This window comes from Rattus norvegicus, chromosome 8, assembly GCF_021556685.1.
Source record: "Rattus norvegicus strain SHRSP/BbbUtx chromosome 8, alternate assembly SHRSP_T2T, whole genome shotgun sequence".
NCBI classification, from domain to species: domain Eukaryota; kingdom Metazoa; phylum Chordata; class Mammalia; order Rodentia; family Muridae; genus Rattus; species Rattus norvegicus.
In genome coordinates, this window is record NC_141541.1 from 111,684,315 (window position 1) to 111,701,335 (window position 17,021).

General features: G+C 41.4%; 1 protein-coding gene across 6 annotated transcripts in view; it reads left to right on the plus strand.

Annotated features, from left to right (window-relative positions):
- Nucleotides 1–17,021, plus strand: part of Topbp1 (DNA topoisomerase II binding protein 1) — a 43,711-nt gene that overhangs the window by 10,179 nt on the left and 16,511 nt on the right. For all 6 annotated transcript variants that reach the window (XR_015626684.1, XR_015626683.1, XM_087562323.1 and 3 more), the window contains 11 exon segments: nucleotides 697–863; nucleotides 3,078–3,241; nucleotides 3,356–3,603; nucleotides 5,515–5,873; nucleotides 6,688–6,860; nucleotides 8,940–9,151; nucleotides 11,322–11,608; nucleotides 13,988–14,158; nucleotides 14,251–14,360; nucleotides 15,502–15,625; nucleotides 16,825–16,971. Coding sequence is in view for 4 of the 6 variants with exons in the window: in XM_087562323.1 (XP_087418449.1) it covers nucleotides 697–863; nucleotides 3,078–3,241; nucleotides 3,356–3,603; nucleotides 5,515–5,873; nucleotides 6,688–6,860; nucleotides 8,940–9,151; nucleotides 11,322–11,608; nucleotides 13,988–14,158; nucleotides 14,251–14,360; nucleotides 15,502–15,625; nucleotides 16,825–16,971 (2,162 nt within the window). In the remaining 2 variants the exon portion in view is untranslated.

Below are 17,021 nucleotides of genomic sequence, written 5' to 3' on the forward strand. Positions count from 1 at the left end.
TAAAGATCAAGAACCACTGGTATACCATAAAGAGACTCTGCTTCAAGAATGAATTAACCAAACCAAAAATCTCATTGTATAGCAGCTAAAATGCTTTGATATATAAATCCAACAGACTGAAGCCCCAGAATCCATGGAAAGGTGGAAGAGAGAAACAACTACACAGTCTTATTCTTTGAACTCCATAAGAGTTCCAAGACAGCTACATACAAAACAGTAGCAGATAGAAAGGCCTCCAGTCCCTTTGTGATGGTCATTCTGATGTGTCAGCTAGGCTAGCCTATTTAGTCAGTGCTGATCTCTTCTATGTTGGAAGAGATTTGCCATTTAGCAAATCCTCCTTCTTGGACCTTAGAGCCAGGAACTGTATGCTTTTATGGGATATAAGCCACTTTAAAGAAATATTAAATATAATTTCACTTTAAGAACGAATTTGGGGCTGGGGATTTAGCTCAGTGGTAGAGCGCTTACCTAGGAAGCGCAAGGCCCTGGGTTCAGTCCCCAGCTCCGAAAAAAAGAACCAAAAAAAAAAAGAACGAATTTAATTTTTTGTACTTTGTCACTAAGATTTCAGTAAAAATCTCTGAATCTTTGTAGGTTTACCCCTTAACCACTTTACAGGAAAAGTTAGTTTATAAGGAAGCGTGCAATGACTCCTTTACCTCAGGAATTTATCACCGTCTTTTACATTTGTAGATCACAGGCTGGCAGATGTCAGCCATATATCCAACATCAACGGCAGCTGTGTAAATGAAACAATGTTTGGTTCAACTACGAGCAAACTCGAATGCACACTTGAGAACCTAGAAAATCTGGACATCAGTATGTTTCAAGCACCTGAAGATCTATTAGATGGCTGTCGGGTATGTCTTTATTAGGTAACAAATTCAGAAGGATGAATAATCTTCAGACCCGAGTTTAGGGCTAGCTCGGGCTACACAGTGAGGTCCAGGTACCCACACACTCTCAGCCTGACTCCAGAGACCCCTCATAGTTGCACTTGCTCCTTATGTGCGTTAACAAACTCTGCACTAACTTAAGCTGCCACTTGCCGTGCTCTACTGTGCTTGCGAGTGTGCCTGGGCTGCAGCTCTATTTCTGAGTTAACCTAACTTCAACTCTGTTCTGAAATCTTACCACTTACCTTAAAAGTATTCAGTCATACCTATCATTTGTTGTTTACAATACATTAATGCCAATAATCATTTCATGTTACATTATTTTATTTAAAGTATAGTTTAATTCCCACAAATAAAGTGGTTTATTATCTTGAAGGTAATACTTAGAAGATTAAAATCCTTTTTTAGGGCAATGTGGCTAAAGTGCTTGTTGCTAAGCCTGACAACCTGTGCTTAGTCCTTAGAACCCCATGTGGTGGAAGGAGTGAGCCTCATCCTGTCCTGTGGCATGCACTTGTGCCATGCCCACACATGTATACACACAAGGCATAAATGTAAATTTAAAATACAATAAAATGCTATCTCAGAGTTCTAGACAGATAATACTGTGGTATTCAAGTCTACGTCCTTAATTGTGTACAAGGCCTTGCGTTCAGTGCTCAGAAATAAAAAGAAAAAGGGTTTGCTTTGTAAGATTATTTTCAGTGTGTGTCCATGAGCTCTGTGGTGGAAGCGTCTTGTATTTTAGATCCACAGACCTCACACAGTGCTGTCTGTGCAGCGATGAGCTAGCTACCCTCTTCCTCAGAGTAGGCGCTTAGTGTGTTTTATTGTTCAGGCCAGTGTCTTAGTTAGGCTCTTACTGCTGTGAACAGACACCATGACCAATGGAAGTTTTATAAAGGACAACATTTAATTGGGGCTGGCTTACAGGTTCAGAGGTTCAGTCCATTATCATCAAGGCTGGAGCATGGCAACATCCAGGCAGGCATGGTGCAGGAGGAGCTGAGAGTTCTACATCTTCATCTGAAGGCTGCTAGCAGAATACTGCCTTCCAGGCAGTGAGGATGAGGGTCTCCAAGCCCACCCCACAGTTACACACTTCCTCCAACAAGGCCACACCTTCTAATAGTGCCACTCCCTAGGCCAAACATATGTAAACCGTTACAGCCAGTTATCTGTTATCCCTCCTAAGATTTATCAACATACTAGTGGGACAGAAAGACACTTTGTGTAATCTTTTTTTCTTTGATCTTGGGACATACTAATTCTAGAAGTAACTTTGGATTTTTCTTTCTATGTAGGCAGTATTTGATTCCTAATTTTAGGATGTATTCTAGTAATGGTGATAGTTTAGGACATGTGGAAATAGATTGTCCTCTTTGAAATTTTTAAAAGAGGTGAAAAAATTTATGTTAAATTGGCTTAAATATGTACCCTCACATCTAGAATCCTTGTATACATGTTTCTTCAAAGCAGTGTGCTCAGCTCTTAGATTTGCTGTTTTGTTTAATTCAAGTAGAAAAGAAATTTCAGGAAGGATAAATATACAGGAAGAGTTGGCTCAGAGCCTTAAGGAATTTGCTCAGGTCATATGGCTGATGCAAACAGGCAAGCCTGGGTGCTCAAGTTTATAGCAAGCTACAGTTTTTCTTTGTAATTACTCACTTACAAGAAGTTCCTTTACAACTTAAGGAGCTATTGCATGTCAGAAATAGCTCTGCCACCCACCAAGCCTGATCACACACACACACACTGAAAATCTTGGAACAGGTTGTGCACCATCATTTGAAGATGTTGAAGTCTGTCTTATGATTCATTTTCAGCATTAACCCTACTGAGAGATCACAGTGCTGTGGGACTGTAAACAAATACCAGTTACAAATACCAGTTTTAGGCTGAGGGGATGGATGATAGGCTGAGGGGATGGATGAGTGGGTCAGGCACTTGCTGTGAAAAAACATTGAGCCCCAGCACCTATGTAAAAGCTGTGAGTGATGGTGTCCAGCACTGGGGGGTTGAGGGGAGCTAGCTGCCAGTACCTGTGTGTTCACATTAGATTTAGAATATGTTTTATTCCTTGTGTCTCCCAAAATGTATATAAAGTATCTTATTTACACACAGTGGATACAATTTTCTTCTTGAGTATGTTAATTCAAAGAAATCTTTCCTTTGCAGATATATCTTTGTGGCTTTAGTGGCAGAAAGCTCGATAAGTTGAGAAGGCTTATTAACAGTGGAGGTGGAGTTCGGTTTAATCAACTCAATGAAGATGTAACTCATGTAATCATGGGAGATTATGAGGATGACGTGAGGCAGTTTTGGAGCAAATCCTCCCACAGGTCCTGTCAGCCTTTAATTTGGAGCACTTGTACTGGGATGTTTTGGGTTAGAGTTGCACGTCTGCAGCTGTGGGAATGCCAGGACTGCTGCCTAACCGAGTGTTCTTTTTCTAGGCCCCATGTAGTGGGAGCAAAGTGGTTGCTGGAGTGTTTTAGTAAAGGATATATACTTCCTGAAGAGTCATATATCCACGCTAACTACCAGCCAGATGGAATTCCAGTTTCAGATCAGCCCAGAAACCAGACAACTGTCTTAGAAAAGAGTGGCACATTCTCTAAGAAGGACTTTGTTCCTAATGAGAAGTTTCAGCAGACTGATGAGGATCTGCTTGCTCAGTATGTACATGATGACTCCACAATAGGTGAGAAATAGTTGATTAGCATTTGTAATTAAACAGTATATAAATTATGATATCTGCCACATTTTTATGAACTTTTTTATTTCCAAAAAGTTTTAGATCTGTAACTTTCTAAGCAAGCAAGGTCATCAGGCTCCAGATGATTGAATCATGCTCTCAGTAGACTATGTTTGAGTATGCACTTTGTGTGTGTGTGTGTTGGTGCCTGAGGTCAGAGGTGAGACCCTCATGGAGCTATAGTTACAGGCATTTGTGTCTAATGTGGGTGCTGGGAACAGAACTCAGGTCCTTTGTGAGAGCTGTGCATGCTCTTAACCACTAAGCTATCTCTGGCACATGTGTGTGAATTGTAACAGCATAAGCTTGTAGCAGATGCCCTCTGACTGGGCTGTGGGAAGTCTTTCCTGTATGCAGTACTGCTCTTGGTACTGCTGTCTCAGTGTATAGCTTCATCAGTGTAGGAAGGTAAATTACCAGCAGAGTTAGAATGAATGAACCTTCTTTTTACAGTGTATTGTGAAATATTTGATATATCACAAGATAGAATTTTGTGGTGAATAATCACATATTGTCTATTTATGAAAAGAGAGCGTTACCCTGTGCCAAGAGCACCCTGTGGAGCCCTTCCTGTTTTTCTTTTCTAGTTTGTGTTGTGAGTAGATGTGTTGTAGATGAGTCTTTGAACTTCGTATCCAGGTTGTTTACGTGTTTCTTTATTGCAGTACTGAGACGTGACCCAGGCATAGACTTGTCATTGAGCTGTTACCTGCTTTATTTTTAGTTTTAAGGCCTAGTCTGGTCTTGGACTTCCTCCATAAGGCAGGTAGATTTTGAACTTGTAATCCTCCTGCCTCAGCCTTCTGAGTAGTTGGTTTTTCAGGCCTCTTCCATTCGGGCTGGCTATATCTAGTTCACCATAAAATATATATACTTTGTAGTTGTAAACACACACTTTTTAGTCCTTATTGAATTGTAATTGTTTAATTGTGGGAAACAACAAAATTTTTATTATTTTTCTAATTTTATTCAGTGGTACAGGTTTTAGTTTCAGCACTTGTGAAGCAGAGTGATTTTGAGACCAACTTGGGCTACATAACAAGCTCCAGACCAGCCAGGACTAGAGAGACCCTACAAAGACAAAACAAAGAACTAAAAGGAAAAAATCAAAAGCAGAAAAACCATATAGTTACTAGACTGTAATTTTCTGGAAACTTGGTTTTCTGTGCTAGAATTGACCTAACAGTGGTTCTTCGATTGAAGATGGTGATACTTAACAACATTGGGATAAACCTGAAGTGGGATGAATACAGAGCCTCCTTTCATCGTATATTTTTATAAGTATTAAAATGACCAAATTCTTAGATTTGTGTCTTTCCTAGGAAATCACTATGTAGCTTTGTGATTTGGATATTCTTCTGTAACCTAATTTGGCCTCCAACTCAGAGATCCACCTGCTTCTGGTTCCCAAGTATTTGAATTAAACCTCTGCATCATCACACCCCGTGGATATAAACACTTCTTTTTTATTATTCACTGTACATCCCAATATCCACCCCCTTCCTCCCAGTCCCCTCCGTAGTCCCTGCCTCCCATTTCCTCAGAGATGGGGAAGTCTCCCCTCCTCTCCATACCACCCCACCATGGCACATCAACTCTCTGCAGGGCTTGGTGCATCCTCTCCCACTGAGGCCAGACAGGGTAGCCCAGCTAGGGGCATGGGATCCACAAATAGGCAACAGATTCAGAGTCAGCCCTGACTCCAGTTGTTAGGGGATCTACATGGAGATCTAATTGTGCATTTGCTACATATGTTTGGGGAAGCCTAGGTCCACCATGTTAGCTTTTTGGCTGGTAGGAAATAAACTCTTAAGTCTAGTAACTATCAAATGGAAAACTTGCCTTTTTCTTTTCCAGTTGAAGCTAAGCTATCTGAAGCTATAGAGCCTGAAGTTGGGCCTTGCGGTGGTTCTGCTCATGTTGAGCCCTGTGATGATTCCACTCACATTTCTGTGCAAGAGGAAAACAAGTCGTCTGTCAGTCATTGCCTCCTTGATGGCTCTACAGTTCCTGAGGAAGGCTTATTTAGCCAAAAGAGTTTCCTTGTTTTGGGTTTTAGTGTTGAAAATGAATGTAATATTGTAAACATCATAAGAGAGCATGCTGGAAAGATTGTGTCCCTTCCCAGCAGAATTGTTGCTGACTATGCCGTGGTTCCCCTGCTGGGATGTGAAGTAGAAGCGACAGTGGCAGAAGTTGTTACAAACACATGGCTGGTAAGAAACATCTGACAGTTGGAACCCAGCATTGAAGGAGTATTGGCTGCCAGAGTCTTTGTGTTTGCTTTTGTAGCTGGTCAGTTTACCTAAATTGGCATTTGGTTTGGGCAAAGGCAGTTTTAAAATATAGGAATGGGAGACCAGCAAGATGGCCTAGAGGATAATGGAACTAAGTGTGGAAGCCAGACCCACCTGCGTTTGAGCCCTAGAACCGTGGTGGAAGGAGAGGACTCCTAGAAGTTGTTCTCTGACCTCCACGCATACACTCTTTCTCTCCCTCTCCTTTTCCCTTCGCTGTGTGCCCTCTCACATGTACTGTGTATACTTTTTCATGTGTGTATTTGTATGCAATACAATAATCCTAATTTTAAAAACCTTAAAGACCTTTAACATCTTGATCCTGTCCCTGTGCCTAGCCTCTGGCGATTTGACAGTTCTAGGATGTACAGGCTCTAGCTCACATGCACAAACTCACACTCTCACACCAAAACTGTCTTTCAAAGAATTCAAAGTCTGTACTTCTTGATCCTAACACTGGCATCAGGAAATCGCTGTCACAGGGCCATGGCACTAGCATTCGTTAAGGTAAATTCCATTTGGTATAGGAATCCATCTTGCTGGTTTAATATGCAGATGTGAAGAAGTGGTGTCTGTATGTTTCTTTGAATATCATTTGGAATGTGCCAAGAATGAGCATACTCAAGTCTATGTAAAATCCCTTTTTCTTTAAACTAGAATTGCTACTATTGTAACTTGAGCTTTTCTTAACCACTTGTTTCTTATAGTAGCTTTATTGCTTTTGCTTTCAAAGGTTACATGCATAGACAACCAGACATTAGTTGATCCCAAGTCGAATCCCCTCTTCACGCCAGTCTCAGTAATGTCAGGAATGACTCCTTTAGAGGACTGTGTGATTTCCTTCAGTCAGTGTGTGGGAGCAGAAAGAGATTCCTTGGTATTCTTAGCAAATCATCTTGGAGCAAGGTATGTCATAGTTTCAGTATATCTGCTGCACACACACACACACACACACACAGGCTTTAAGCCAAGGGCCTTGTACATGTTAAGCAAGGGCTCTACTATGGCATCCTAACCACATCGTGTTTTCTTTGTTTTGACTTAATTACATTTGGCTAGGATATTGTTTGTATGTGTGATTGATGGGTAAGTACTGGCTCATACACAGGTCTCTATCTGTCACACTGCTGAGGCTGTGGACAAGCATTGGTTTTTTTTTTCCCATTGGCTTAGTCACTATGAAAGGTGGTGGTGATATGTGGGCTGTTACTGAATTGTGCTTCTCTAAGCATTGTGCCTTTCAATGCCTCCCCCTCTTCCTTCTCTCCTTCCTCCTTTCTTTTTCTTTTTTCTTTTTCTCTTTTTAAATGTATATCCATTGCTTCTCTTCTTTTTAACCAGAACTGCAAGGGAGCACTTTGCAAGGAATGCAAGGACCACTTTGGAAATAAAGGAATTAAAAGTTATCTGTAAAAGCCTTCAGTAGTTCAACCTCCCTAATTGGTCGTTACATAATTAATAGTAAAGACCTTTGAAAAAGGGTAAAAATCAGCTATATCGGGGTTGGGGATTTAGCTCAGTGGTAGAGCGCTTGCCTAGCAAGTGCAAGGCCCTGGGTTCGGTCCCCAGCTCCGAAAAAAAAAAAAAAAAAAAAAAGAACCAAAAAAAAAAAAAAATCAGCTATATCAATACATTTCAATTAACCAACTTATATTTAATGGGAAATGTTTTTAGATTAAGAATGTAAAGAGCATAATGCTTTCAAGCAGCAAGCTCAGACATTCTGGGGGAAAATGATGGCTAAAGTGGAAATAAATTCAGCTAAAACTGTAATTTTGTTACTGTTAGAGATTGTAATGTAAGTAAGATTTGGAGATAGAGGGGTCTCAACCCATGGGTTGAAAACCACTGTCCTAGGAGACCAGGAGGGAGAGGAATCAACAGACTTAGAATAATGCCTCGGACATTTAGGATGGCCTTTTAGTCTCCCACAAACCTCGAAACTCCTCACAAGCACTGATGTGTGTATCGTTAGTGACTCTGAAGCCTGTCAGGGTTATAATCAGATCAGCTCTCACCAGACCTCTGTGATTAGTGTGTCAGTGTTGGATATGAGCCAGAAGACTACTGGGAGATAAAACAATCCCCAAACAACAGAAAACCAACCAGAAGACCCAAAATTAGGAAAGACTAAATTGTTTCAGTCTCAAGTGTTGGGCTGTGTCTACCCATTGTTCCTTTAATGCCCTTCCCTCTTGAGTAAGTCGCCTAGTTTCCTTTTTCCCCTTGACTGTAAAATACTGAGATTTATAAAAACTGAGATGATCATTCAGATTATGTATGAAACCCTTTGGAAAGTTATAGTAAATAAAAACATAATCTATTTTAAAACTGTAATGGTTCCATGCCTTCTTTTTGTAGGGAAAGTCAGGTGGGTGTGATGACTACAAGTTAAGGAAGTTTGTTTCTTTTTCCTTTCTGTCTTAGGAAAAGTAATGGCTGCTAGTTTTATCCTAGAGTAAGCAGCTGTAAACGATTAGCTAAGTTTAAGGTAGACTGGACTGGGTCTGGAGAGATGGCTTGGTGGTTCAGTGTAAGTGCTACTCTGAGAGAGGACTCGAGTTGTAAGAGATCTAATGTCCTCTTCTGGACTGCACAGGCATGTGTGCACACATGTGCAAGCACACACATATTTTTGAAAAAACCTAAACTATCACCTGTTAATAAGTGTGTGTGTGTTTCCTTTTTCTCTTTCTCTCTCTCTCTCTCTCTCTCTCTCTCTCTCTCTCTCTCTCTCTCTCTCTCGGTGGGGGTGGTGTCACAACAGGGTTTCTCTGTGTAGCCCTGGCTGTTTTGGAACTCTCTGTAGACCAGTTTGGCCTTGATCCAACTCAGGTCTGCCTACTTTTGCCTCTGGAGTCCTCGGATTAAAGGTGCACACTGCCACCACCCAGATTATGTTTTTGTGACATTAGCAATGCTATTATTTTTTTTAAATGGGCTAATTGTGTATGATCATTTGCTTTATTTCCATGTAAATTTTAGTGTTCAAGAATTCTTTGTCCGCAAATCCAATGCAAAGAAAGGCATGCTCGCCAGTACACATCTTATAGTGAAAGAACCGACTGGTTCTAAATATGAAGCTGCAAAGAAATGGAGTTTGCCAGCAGTTAATATTTCGTGGCTCTTAGAAACTGCTAGAATGGGGAAGAGAGCAGATGAAAACCATTTTCTGGTTGACAGTGCACCTAAACAAGGTTAGAACTCTTTGTTTTTATGTATTTTATAACTTGATGGCTTCTGAAATATGAATGTTCCAGGACTTGCTTTGAAACATTTGTTTCTGCTGTCTCTGGTGGGTCCTGTGAGTCTTTGTTGGGTGTTTGTCAGTGGTGGCATCTCCCAGCACAGGTGCTTAGTGTGTCCTGTACCATGTGTTGTCAGTACGACCTGAAAGTTAGTAAAGTGCACACTCGGCCTACCAGTGTTGTGAAAGGTGTGAGCTTCTATCCCAATTAGTGTAGCTCCTTTTATGGCTTGCAGTAGCACGCTGTGTAGCTGATGTGCCCTCGCTGCTTCTCTGGGCTTTCTTGTGTGTTCCCGGAAGATAACTTAATTCGTGGCTGCTGTCCCAGTTACTTTCTATTGCTGTGATACGACACCACAACCAAAAGCAGCTTGGGGAAGAAAGCGTGCAGTTCATCTTACAACTTGTAGTCTCTCATCCAGGGATATCAGGAACCAGTGCCAAGACCATGGAGCAGTGCTGTTTACTGGCTTATTCCTCAGGGTTTGCTCAGCCTGCTTCCCAGGGACCACCTGCCCAGAGTGTACTGCCCACAGTGAACTGGGCCCTCCCAAATCAACCATCAGTCAAGAAAACATACCACAGGCCAATCTGGTGGGCATATTCTCAGTTAAGGTCCCCTCTTCCTAGTGACTCCAGCCTGTGGCTTGCTGACATAAAGTCAGCCAGCACAGTTGTTTTCCTTTGATCTTGAGTTTGAATGTCCCTTTCTCTAGGATAGATGACTTCTTTGACTTAGCAGTTATGGCCTTGTCTTATCTTCGAACTCTTCTTTTCGGTGGGATTTGTCTTGCTTAGAGAGGCTGGTTTGCTTTCTTGTCTCTGCCAAACTATAAACTGTAAAGGCAAGGACTGTGTACTGTGCAAGTCTCATGAATTCTTTACCTTTATTGTCTGGCAACGGGCTTGGCATGAAGTAGTCAAAGGTGTTTTGTTTAATGTTGAATGAAAGTGGAGAAGGCAGAGAAGGGCGGATACGAATAGCCTCTGGATGGTAGGTGGGTTGCTGGGCAGACTGCAGAGGCCACCTTGGGGCACCCGAGAGGACAGCTCTTGCCTGCTACCTAGGCAGACTAGACACGCTCCATTGCCACAGCAGTGAGCGTGAGGAGGAGGAACCTCTCACTGGGCTTTTCCAAGACTGTGATTACACTTGATTCTAAGTACATGTTTTGGGGATTTTCTTCTTACTGTTTCTTGACTGAGTCAGTACACTGTTTTGTTTTGTGAATGAATTTATAATTGTTTCAGTTAATGTGTGTCCGATTTAATATATACATGCATGCACATGTATGCACACATACCTGTATGTGAGTATGTTTATTTGTGTATGTGATGTATGAGGAGCATGTCTGTGTGACCAGAGGTCAACATGGTGTGTTTTCTCTATCATGCACCATCTTGATTTTAGAGACAGGGTCTCACTAAACCTGGAGCTCACTGATGAGGTGAGCTTCAGGGATCTGCCTGCCTACACCACTGCACCTAGCTCTCACTAAACCTGGAGCTCACTGATGAGGTGAGCTTCAGGGATCTGCCTGCCTACACCACTGCACCTAGCTCTCCTGTGTGTGCTGAGAACCTGAATTCGGGGTCTTCATTCTTGCAAAGTAAGCACTTTATTCACTAAGCTGTCTCTGTTCCTCAGCGTATATTTTAATATACCTTCTGGAATCAGGGCCACTCGTGGTACCCTTCTCTGAAGCCCAACACTCGTGAGGCCGAGGCAGGAGGGTGCAGGTGTGTCCAGCCTATGGCCTGTGGGATGCATTCATACAAAGATGACTTTTGACTGCAGCCCAACACAAAATCATAAATTAACTAGTTTGGGTTTTTTTTTTTTTTTTTAAACTGTGATTGCAGGGTTCTCTTTGTGGATGACAGTTATGCTACAGTGTCAACAGTTATTGTACCTGCAGGGTCTGTGAGAACTGTCTCACAACATGCTTATCTGGTTTGCTTCTTAGAAAGCACTAATATAATCTTATGGTTCAAAGTATACTGAGACAATATGTAAAAAAAAAAAAACCTAACAAAATACTAAAATGTCACTTTGCCTCATATAAGAGTAAAAGCTCATATTTGTGGCTCATTTGTTTCTTTTCATTCTCAATCTGTAGAACAAGTATTAGAAACTAACATACCAAATGGAGTGAGTCCAAATCCAGATTCTCCAGCACATCCTGATGCACACTTGGAAATTCACAGACAAAAGGCCGTTACACCTTTGGACATGAACCGATTTCAGAGTAAAGCTTTCCATGCTGTCATCTCACAGCACAACAGGCAGGGCTTGGCCTCCCCACCAGTGAGACAGCCACCTAAGAAGGAACCCTCCTTCCACCTGGACACACCCTCAAAGTTCCTGTCCAAGGACAAGCTTTTCAAGCCATCCTTTGATGTGACGGTAAGGCCTGGAGAAAATGTCACTAATGGTTTATAAATGTAGATCCCCAGATTGTTCATTGCTACTACAGTTTATAATAGAAAGTCATCCAGAGATGTTGATAAATATGTGCTCAGAGCTGAGGTAACAGCTGTGGCTGTGTAGTATGAAGTTAGACTCTGGGTTCAAGTTCTGTATTGCTCATGAACACAGGTCAAGGCAGATTAAACCTCTGAGTATCACTTTGAAATGAAGTAGTCTGATGGAATGGTTTTGTAAGCTTTAAATACTAAGTGTGTTGCTACCTTTTCTGGGTGACTTAGTGTGCCTTGGGCTTGGCCTAGTGTCTCCTTACCTTTCCAGTCACTCCTCTTAAAGAAGACAAGTAGTGTTTCTCTGACTGATCTGACAGTGAGATCTGACACCTTATGAAATCAGATCAAAGGCTATCAAATACCAAATCAAAGGCTATCAAATAGTCTTCTTTCAGATCCTCAAGGTTTTTTTTTTTCCACCTCTTTTTGAGGAGGGAGCTTTTGGCCTTCCAAGTAGCTGTTAAAGTAAGTCATTGCTTGAGATTTCTGTATCCTTGAGCCCATTTTTCCTTTGATAATTTGCTTATAGAAGGTTAAATGACATTTTAGCTGGGCCTAGTAGTGTTTCCTATAATCTCAATAACTAGGAGGCGGAGGCGGAGGGTCATAAATTCAAGGCTTGTCTAGGTTACACAGCAAGTTCAAGCCTGCCTCAAACAAAAAGTACGTTTGTTGTTGGTTTGCTTAGTGTTTTAGCCTTGGCTGTCCTGGAAGACCAGGCTGCCCTTGAACTCAGATATCTGCCTCCTTTTCCCTCCCTAATGATGTGATTAAAGGCTTGTGGTACCACTACCCAGCAATTCTTTGCTTTTTTTTTTAAAAAAAAGAGGGTTGTGGAGGTAGGTCTGTAATAGAATAGTGGCCTGGCAGACATGAGAAGAAGATGGGTTCAATCTACAAGAAATCCAAGTGCATTTTAGGCATTTTTTACTACTGTGTAGGGGCACAAAAAAAATATATTTATTATTATTTATAAAATAATATTATATTTTATAATATTAAATAAATAAATATTGATACCCAGTACCATTTTATTCTAGGCTAATAAGTATACCCTTAATCTTACTAATTCTGGTGTCTCTTCTGAAAATCAAAATGGCTTCTTTAGTATTCTTTAGTATGCAGTTTTACATAAAATCCCTTTCTGTGATTAATGTTCTGCCCGTGATCCTTAAGCAGAAGGAAAGCACTGCCTTGTGACACAGGAGAACTCCTTTGAGCTTACCATTTTTGTCGTGGATCACGTTAAGTCATGGAGTGAGTCCTGACAACTTGTTAAGTTGCCCAGTTCACAGACCCTTAAGTAGTAAACAAAGAAAATGGATGCACTACTAAATGAAACTCCAGAATTTTGTTTTGAATACTTGTCTTTGTGAGCATGCATTCCTTGGTATCATATGAGGCTGGATAAAAAGAATGGCTTTCTCCATTGTAGTCTGCAGAGATCCCAAATGAGAGGCATCTGTCTGTTGTAGAACTGTCACCACCTATTGTCATGAAGTGCTATTAGAACTTTCCTCAGAGGTGCTCAGGAACACCTACCTGTCTATGAAGGTGGCAGATACATGCCCACTTTCAGCTTCCAGTGCAGTCCTGGTTAGCTCTGAGCTCAGTTGACTGATTGAAAAAGGAGCCAGACACTGCATGGAGCTCTCTGTGTCCAGTTTTCAACCTCCCTCCCTTTGAGTTTGTATTTTATATCATTGAACATTTTGTTCACTCTTGACTCATTCTGACCTTTACCTATTATAATTAATTTCCTTTCTTACTTGCTTCCTTCTGTGTTCACTTTAGTTTGGGGTCTTTTATGTAATTGCAATTTCAGTTCTTAAGTACTTACTGCTAACTGCTAATAAGGTAAGTACGCTTAATGGTTTTGTTTATCTGTTTTAAAATCTATTTCTTATGTGCATGGTTGTTTTGCCCACATGTATGTCTGTATGTCATGTGCATGCCTGGTGAACAGGAAAACCAGAGAGTGCAGATCCCCTGGAACTAGTGTCACATATAGTTGTGAACCACCGTATGGGAGGGAGCTGGGGATTGACTCCCTGGTCCTCTTGAAGAGCAGCCAGTGCTCTGAACTGCTGAGCCACCTCTTGAGCCCCTTATTGAATGCTTGGTGAAGAATATGGAATTTTTTCTTTATAGTATAAAAATAAAAATTATAGTTCATGCTTTTTATTTTGGAGATAAAGAGTTCAAAGATGTAATCTTTTTTCCTTTCCTCCCTACTCTCTCTCTTTCCCTCCTATGTCCCCCTTTTCCTCTCTTTATTTTTCCTTTTCCTTGTTCTTAAATCCAGGATGCACTTGCAGCCTTAGAAACCCCAAATGCTGCCAGCCAGAAGCGGAAACTGAGCTCACCACTCTCTGAAGTCATCGTCAGAAACCTGACAACTGCTTTGGCAAATAGTTCACGAAACACCGGCTGTCTTTCTGCTAGCCCTCAGCTAAAGGGTGCCCATTTGGAGAAGGTTATTAATACCATTTTCTTATTAAATGAAAGGTGTCCCTAATGCATGTCAAAGAACCGTGACTGATCTCTTTCTTTATTCTCCACGTATAGGAAGAGACTCCGAAACCGCTTGACAAAGTTGTGGTGTGCGTGAGTAAAAGGCTCAGTAAGAAGCAGAGTGAGCTAAATGGGGTTGCAGCCTCACTGGGAGCAGAGTACAGGTAGGTTCACCTTTATGTTTGCCGCCAGCCGCAGCTCGGAGAGAGCCGAAAGTCTCGTGTTCGTTCGTTCGTTCGTTCGTTCGTTCGTTCGTTCATTCATTCATTCATTCATTTATTTATTTATTTTTCTTTTTTTCGGAGCTGGGGACCGAACCCAGGGCCTTATGCTTGCTAGGCAAGCGCTCTAGCACTGAGCTAAATCCCCAACCCCTCATGTTCATTTATAAGGAAGACTTGGCTTTGCTTGCTTGTGTACACGTCTAATAAAACTTCGATTTATTTTATTAAAGCAGTCATTCGTATGCTTTATACAACCAGCACACGCTTGTGAAGCTGTTTTGTGCTACTGTTCTGGAAGCTTGTGATCCATAAGTGACCAGCATAGTTTAAAGAAGTTCCTTCATGGAGTTTATAGTCAGTGCATCTGGGACCGACTGCATTTATTATCTACCGTAGTGATTTCCTGAAAGTAGTACTGACCACTGTAGCAAGCCTTCCTAGATTAAAATGGTCATTAAAGACATTTTAGTTTGCTTTACATTTTTAAAAAAACATATCTTGCCAGGGCATGGTAGTACACTCCATTAATTCCAGTGCTTGGGAGGCAGGAGCAGGTGAGTCTCTGTGAGGTCTACATAGTGCCAGGACAGCCAGGGTTACTTAGTGAGATCCTGTCTCTAGTGTTTTCTTAAGAGACGTAGTCTCAGGCTCTGGTAGAATTCTTGCCTAGCATATCCAGAGGCCTGAGCTCAGTTCTAAACACAGGTACAGTGTGTGGTAGGGACTAACTAGAGTCAATAAACAGGGTGGTGGCCAGTGACTGGACATGGATTTGAATGCCTTTAAGTTTTATTAACTTTTAAATACTTTTTATTGTAATTAAAAAGTGATATACATTTAAGACAAAATGGAAGGACTTTTAAAAATTTAAAGAAGGTAGTAATATTTCAAAAGTATCCCTCTGACATCTTCCTACATGGTGTACCTGACTATGGAGTTGCTAACATTTGTCAGGATACAGAACCTGCTATTTACTAGTCTTGCCTGTTCTCTAGTTCCTTGAGTTTTGTGTGAGAATGTTTTGTTCGGAGTAGGCTGTCGCTTCCCTTAATTATTCCTCTTGCATATTTGGTTGTTTCAGGTGGAGTTTTGATGAGACAGTTACTCATTACATTTACCAGGGTCGGGCAAATGATAGTAATCGCGAGTATAAATCTGCAAAGGAAAGAGGGGTGCACGTCGTGTCGGAGCATTGGCTGTTAGAGGTGAGCAGTGCCTTCCCTCCTTCCTTCCCTCCTTCGGTGGGTGAAAATGTACAGTGTTTCAGACTACAAGCCAGTTTCATTAAATATAAATACATTTGCTAATCTTAGCTAACTGCGTGACAGGGCACGCCAATAACTGCCCGTTTCATGGCTGGGAAATGAAAGAGGTGGTAGAAAGTGTTCGGGTTCCACTGCTTTCCAGGCACACCCCGAGGGGCCCTGTTGGACAAACACCCTGTGGACATAAGGGCCTTTGGGACTCCCAAAATCTGAGCTATATGTAGGTTGTGTTCTGGGCGTTGTTTTGTTTTAGCATCAGAACTTAAGGTTTTTTTTGTATTTAAAGATTTATTTATTACTTATTTATTTTTATGCATATGTGTACTCTGTCTGCTTGTACACTCGAGTGCCCAGAAGAGGGCATCAGATCCCATTACAGATGGTTGAGAGCCACCATGTGGTTCTGGCGAATTGAACTCAGGACCTCTGGAAGAGTCAGTGCTCTTAACCATCTCTCTATCCCCAGAACTTAACATTTTTATTGCTTGAATATTTACTAAATTTTAAATGAATACTTTGATTCCTTTTCGTCATTGAAAAATTATCTGAAGAGTAGCTGAGGTAAAAGGCGTGGAAGGCAAAGGCTTTCCCCACTGAGCCCAACTACTTGAGTTGGGTTCCTGGGCCCACAGAGTAGAAGGAGACAACCAACTCCACAACTCCACAACTCCACAGTCCATGATTGCAGCACCCTACCTGCCTCCCACCCCAGTGTAAATAGATAAAGATGTAATTCAAATTATATAAAAACAAAAGATGAAAAAGTGTATAATTTTTGAGGACAGTTGACTTAGCATCCTGATACACTTTAGCTATGCTTTTCTTGGTGCTGTCTAGAATGGCTGATACCTTGCTAAATGCAGAGGCAGGATTAGAGTTTATGCTTTAATACACAGTGCATTTTGGAAGTGACGGCAGTTTGTTACACGTTTATTTAATCTACTGTGTGTGTAGGCGTGTGCAGAGGTCATTTTATTCCTTTTACAGTTTAATATGGTTTCAGCGGTTGAACTCGTGTTACCAAATTAATAGGGCAAGTACATTTACTGGCTAAGTCATTTCCAAGGTCCCAATTGGTTATTTATATGCTAGAGTTTTTCACTGTAAACCTCTTTCTAAAATATCCACTTGTGTTTCAGTGTGCTCAAGAGTATAAGCATCTTCCAGAATCTCTTTACCCACACACTTACAACCCCAAAATGAGCTTGGACATCAGCACAGTGCAGGACGGGCGGCTCTGTGACAGCCGCTTACCCTCGGCACTTTCTGCATCTAAGGACGATGAGGTCGGTGGTGTGCACAGTGAGCCCCTCCTAAGCTGGATGTAGCCGTCTTT